This window comes from Truncatella angustata, assembly GCF_020726525.1.
Source record: "Truncatella angustata strain MPI-SDFR-AT-0073 chromosome Unknown BKA67scaffold_2, whole genome shotgun sequence".
Lineage (NCBI taxonomy): Eukaryota > Fungi > Ascomycota > Sordariomycetes > Amphisphaeriales > Sporocadaceae > Truncatella > Truncatella angustata.
The window spans coordinates 473,381-479,556 of NW_025763382.1; the positions used below are offsets into that span (position 1 = coordinate 473,381).

A 6,176-nucleotide genomic window follows, 5' to 3' on the forward strand; every position below is an offset into this window, starting at 1 on the left:
AACATGCCATACACACCCGGCTCGATATTACTGTAACCTTTGCCTGAGCTGTTTTGGGGGGGAAAAATGCACCTCTAGATCGAGATCTCGTCGCTCTCCCGTGCTATCTTGTGGTGCTCTGACTTTATCCCGTCTATGCAGCGAGCATTATTTCTTTGGTTGCGCCGTACTGCGACGCTGCAATTTGTTTACCCCCACGGGCGGCTTGAAGGCTCTGAACTCAATTTCCATTTAGCAAGAAAATAAAATAAATAACTGTGAATGGGAAGTCTTGGGGCCGAAGTGACGTGATAGCACATAAATGGCACCCATGGTGACCGGTACGGAATAACGGAAACTAGAAGAAATGCAAATTGGTGACGTCATGACCCACGAAAGATGTCTCAGAGTGACAGTCGGCTGCGTTCGCAACAAGGCGGTCGAGTAGGCAAGATGTGAAAATGTTCCCGGATTCTCAGTTCCATTGTTTCCTGTTTCCATTTCTGTTTCCCGCTCATTGCCGCCGTCGCTTGCACGTGCGAGCATACAACAAAAAAGAATTTCGTGGACGGGATATGAAAGTGCTGACTGGGAGTCTGGCTGGGAGGTGTCAAACTATCGCATTGACCGGCCGAAACTCAAGGCTCTGGGAGGCATGAAAATTTTTCACTACCGAGCTCAATGTTTGAAACAGTGGTTTTCCGGCTGAGGACATACCTCGAATTAGACGCCCGATCAAATTGCAATTGTCAGTGAGTACATGATACTGTAACCTCCTGGGTTGCCAGTAATTCCGATGGTATGTTGTGTTATGCACGTGAACCTGGTCATAGGAGGGGTCCCCCGGTAGTCCCGCTCCTCCCGTCACCCCCGAAGTGACGCTCCAGAATGGCCCTTCAGTTGGACAAGGGGTCACAGTTGGGGGCTAAGGAATTCGAGACCTTCCAAAAAATCTCTTGCACCTGCATAGTGTGTAGCAAATCAAACAAACAATGCAATAAGTTCCGGGTTAAGCTCAATGCGAATTCATAGTAAGACCTTAGTAAGGGGTGGTTCAGAGGGGGGCTTGGGGGGCTTCTGGATCGGGTCTTGAACTCTAAATGCCCAATTGGTATGTCCATGTGGCAGCGTGAAAATTTTTTGTTTCCCGGTTCCTGCAGTCAGGTCCCCGAATACCGGCGAAAAAGCATACGCATTGAAGTCTTGAGATTCTCAGTCCACGCAAGATTAAGCTCTGCCCTTGCAAGCGAGGCAAGATCCAGATTCTCCCAGGCACTCGAAGATTGAGTTCAGGCTACCATGTGTCTAACCACTCCGTACCTCGAATATTCCAATAAGCGTGTGAGGATGGGGGTGGACATCCCACATTCTGCCTGCACTAGCATCGAACTTAAACTCCAGCTCACCGAAACCCTCATTGCCTCGTTACATCCCAGAACTATGGGGCAGCAGACAGAGGACCGCCGAAAGGTGGTTCGTTGGCAGAACTTTAAACGCCTCTGTGAATGCTGTAGGTATCTCCCCCCACAAGAGGGAAACCGGCCAGGCTGTGAACAGGACTGGATAGGCAGAGTTTTCTTGTACCAATCTCTCGTGAAGAAATAGTGCTGGGTAGATCTAATACCCCTTATTCATATTTTTTTTTTGTCATATTGGCTTCCTGCCTGATATCAGAGGATACTATTATGTTTGTATGATTCCGCCACGATTGGAACACTTGTGTGAAGTTGCAAAGTTATATATGCCTTAGTACTCGCTGGTGTTCCAAGCAGCTGGTTGCGTAACGGTCATGAACACCACTAATTACACTAAAGCCCTGGTGCCCTTTCATATAGATGATGGTGTGTACTGCCTCGGGCTTCAGTCTTTTGGATTGAGCCTGGCGGAAGTCTAGACTGACCGGTGCTTCGGGTCTCAGCGACAAGTGAACACTTCTTCAAATCCAGGCACAAGCGTCCAAGGTTCGCAACCGTCTCAAAGATTGCTGCGAGTAATTTATGAGTATGTTGAATTGATTCATACAGTCCAATCCATTTGCAAAAGTGTTGCGCCTCTGGCACTGCTTGGATAACTCATGTTAGCCCTGGCGTGTCGGAGCGCTGAAATGACTCCATTTGGTGGGCCGGAGACGACACCGGCCCGCAGCACGGTGTCAAGACTGGAAGCAATGGATAGAGCCTTACAGTAACAGTTAGCAATTACATTGTGTATCGTCACCACTCACAATCTTTCTAGCACGGGACCAGAAAAAAATCCATCCGCGCGGGTCCAGAGCCCACCTGTCTACCAAGGTGAGCAACATAATGATGTTGATGGGGCTCATGTAGGCAGAGATAGTTTCGAACTATTGTCAGTCTGGGGTTCACCGAAACAGTTAGTGCGGTTTTGATGCTTGCTGAAGCATTTATCGTTGACTATCGAACAGCGTCGGACGCCTTTCAGTGACTGGGCGTAGAAGCCTTACCAGCGCTGCGAACCTTGCGCGCTCCACTGTTGAGTTGTCCGATCCCCACAATCTTGAGACTTCCCGCTCTGGGGAGCATTGATGACAAGCTCACTTTTACCTAATTAGGGCCAGGCAAGTTGGAGTCCAGAGCTGGTGGGACGACCAGCGGCCGAACCGGCAGTTCGGAGCTGGATTGACTCATCGTGGAGAAACTAGGCGATGAGCAAATGTTTCGTTTGAGTATGACGAGATCACGCAATAGTGGAACAGAAGAAAAGTAGTAGCTGGGAGGCAATGAACCATTCATTCACTTTCTATCCAATTGATGATAAAGACTCGCGATGGAGAATATCGCTAACCAAATGGAATCAAATGCTTGCACAATTCCATTTGTCCACATGAGTGTATCTGCTACATCCCTCACAGATATTGCCAACATGTGATGATCGAAAACGCCTTCGTCTCCCTTGACGAGCTGCATGGCCATGCAAGTGCCATGCTTGGGTAACTGATGCCACAGTCCGATATACCAAACCCAGTTCCTGTTCCCCATATGCCTGTAGAAACACAATGATGTCTTCGCGGTACAATCGAAGTGGCCCCGGTGCCTTCCCTCCGTGATACGCCCTGATAAAATAACCAATTTGAGGAAACTTGAACCGTCCCGGCCCAATAACTTTTCTAATGCTGAGCTCCGGTATATGCTTTTGTACAATAGACCGTAAATGTGTAGAGATATTCTTGTATGCCCAAGCCAAGATAATGTGCAACAAAGTAGAGAGATGAATGATGTAGACTTGAAACGTCCGAGTAGATCGTAAAAGTAGGAAAATGTCGTTGACGGGTATATTGTAAGCGCGAATAAGAGTGACGTTTCGTGAAAGGTGTGTACATTCGATGTACAAATCTAGCAAGATCGACGTCGTTGAACGCGAGCATTCTCGAAAGAGCTGGCATAGTCCCTTAGCTGTTTTCTAGCCTTGTCTGATAGTTGCTTGCCCTCGGCACCTGTTGACGATGTGCTTTGCATCGAGTTCAAACTGCTGTAGGAGCTAGAAGGTGTAAGTTGACCGGTCGACGAGATCGATTGCCGGGATAGGTATGTTTGGGATTGTGTTGTTGAGCCATAAGGCTGAGCATTGCTGAAGTCGTATGCTGGTGAAAGGTAGAACTTGGATTGCCTCCTTGAGCTTGTCCAAGTGAAGCCAGGACCTTCCAATCCAGGTGAGCTCGCAGGTGTGCTGTACGTGGTCGAAGACTTGTCGAAGTCCGATAGTCTGCATGACTCCGAGCAGTATGTAGCACCGTCTGTTTGCCTATCACAGGCCAAGCAGTATTGGTGCTCCCACGACGGGTTGTAAGACATGGTGGAGGATAGTGTTGAGGTTGTAGAGTTGATGAGATAGTGTTTTTCCGAGGCAAAATATCGCCCGACTCGAAAGCTCTCGCAAGAACCTGAGTAAACGCCAGACGCTGGAACTTTTTCAAGGTTGAGCTTGACTAAACAGAAGCCTGACTTGTTCAAAAAGTTGAGCCTCGATCATGTAGTGACTTCAGGAGATGTGCGGGAATATGATGGTATGTCCTATTATCACTCTTAAGAGTTCTTAAGAGGGTTCAGATAGATTGAGAGGAACCGAGGTTGTAAAGAGAAGATGGTGTTTCGAAGTTGACAATCGTGAATTCCGTCAAGGTGTGAGAGGGAGGGAGGAGGTTCATATGTATGAACTGCGAGTGTGGATGCGTCCTTGGTGGGCGCCTTCTCTTGCACTGGCTTGTAGGTACCTTGCCGGCTTTCTTGGGCGAGAGTGTACCTAGTGCTTGGATCTTCAAACACAAATATGCATCGTTCTCCAGATGGTGTGCTCTGGGCGGGACATGACCAAGGAACATGGGTCACTGTGAGGGTGGAGAGAGCGTGACGCTAGAAAGGCGCTACTGCAGAGGTGTGCTTTTGCATCTTTTTGTGCGACTCCCATCTTTTCGAGAGTACTGAGATACGTACCTCATCAAGGCAGTGTGGCAGTCACAGGCATGGGCACATTCTGGCGTGTCCGGCTGTGAGTGCCTGGGGTCCCTGAGAGATGCCTGCGGGGATTCTGCAATCGTGATTCGGCGCTAAGCTTTGCAAGAATTAGCGTTGCAGCATGCTTGAGCGACACTGGTGTGTGTCATGAGAGAAAATTTTCTGGTGTCCGTGAACTAGATGGGGTGGCCGTTGGAGAGGTGTGTGGCCTAGAGGGTGTGAAATAGGGGGTGTCCCTCCAAGCGACGATCATTGAGACCTTGTCGCTAGCCCAATGCCAAGCCGAGCTGTGTGCTGGGGGGTGGGGCATGAGCTGGACTGCAAGGGATGAGCGCACACTGAGTTGGATTGCAAGGGATGAGCGCAGACATGAATTTCCAAGGTTCGCTCAGCCAATCTGCGTTGGAAAGTGTCGTCTAACATCCATGGCCGATTCCGCCAAGCGAAGAAAATTCTTTGATGGTACAATTACAGTCATCCCTAAAGACCACTCTGTCTGATCCTGTACTCCGTAGATATCTCAATGTCCCTGAATGGCGATGTAGGCCTAAGGTCGCCTCTGTCTGCGCAATGCCTACGTCCGCAGAAGACAGCCATGTCCACTTGCAAAGCAACGGAGAACGGATAGTGTGTGGGCCCGTGGGGGCTTCACTGAGAAAGCAGATAACAAGTCCACGATCGTCCGCACGTATTAATTTCAGGCTTCTGAGTAGGCAATATGGCGTCAAGGTGGGAGAGTGTTACACTATGCAGCTTGTATTCGCAGCGTATTGTCAATCGGCTGTGGTTGGAGAAGTGGATGTCCATTTTCTCACGGCGCATAAATCAAAGGACATCAGCTGTTCCTCATTTGACGACATGCATCGTGCTGCAATCTTGCATGGAAATGGAGGGATGAGCATTGTTTCGACAATTCTATTGGTTCTCAAGATTCGAGCTGGTGTATAGCAATTTGAGGAGTCCGTTTAAGTGAACGCGTGAGACACACCAAAGTCGCACGACCCTCCCGTTGAAGGTTTGATACAATAGTATAAAATAATATAGTGGGCTGATGCTCAGTAGATTCATATTATGTGTTTGGGTAGATACTCACACGACAACGCCGGACGACGGGGAATTTTCTCGGTGAGTTGTACATTGTTGTCAAGACTACCAGCAAGATATTCAATTGTGTTGTGTTTTGGCAAATTGATTATCATGTGTGCTTTGCATGTCTAGATGTTTATTGACGGTCAAAGATAGTGCTGCAATGCATGATGGTGCACTTGCTACCCTACATGCATCGAGCAAACCAACCGCCTACACAATACTGCATGGTAACTAATTGAGCGTCGAGTGATGGGTAAGCATGCGTGGCAACTTTTGGCTTAGTCCTTGCGGCTTTTGTAGGATAGATCTTGGTCATTTCTCAAAGTTACGAATAAAGCAGCAGCACCCAGTATTGAGTATGGTACTCGTATGTGACGACCGATAATGAGTAAACTGCACGCCGTCACAAACACTGGCTTCATCTCCCTATCGAACGTGTAACTGACAGCTGGACTGTTAGCCGTAATCTCTCGTGCCTACCAATGGAATCCCCGTGCTGGGCAGTTTCCAGCAGCCTCCGCCCATAACCTCCCACACGGGATACCCAAAGAGGTTATTCGTGGATGACCTGGTGATCCATCCAATGGCAGAGCACGAGGCACACCTGCCGTATGGAGCACTAATTTGGGCGCCCTG

The 6,176-nt window shown here is 48.8% G+C and overlaps 1 protein-coding gene across 1 annotated transcript; it reads right to left on the bottom strand.

Annotated features, from left to right (window-relative positions):
- Positions 1–3,332: 3,332 nt before the first annotated feature.
- Positions 3,333–3,791, bottom strand: BKA67DRAFT_531621 (uncharacterized protein; the record flags this gene model as incomplete). Its single annotated transcript, XM_046099406.1, has 1 exon — positions 3,333–3,791. The coding sequence occupies one exon, from the start codon at positions 3,789–3,791 to the stop codon at positions 3,333–3,335; it is 459 nt and encodes a 152-aa protein (XP_045960577.1).
- Positions 3,792–6,176: the final 2,385 nt, after the last annotated feature.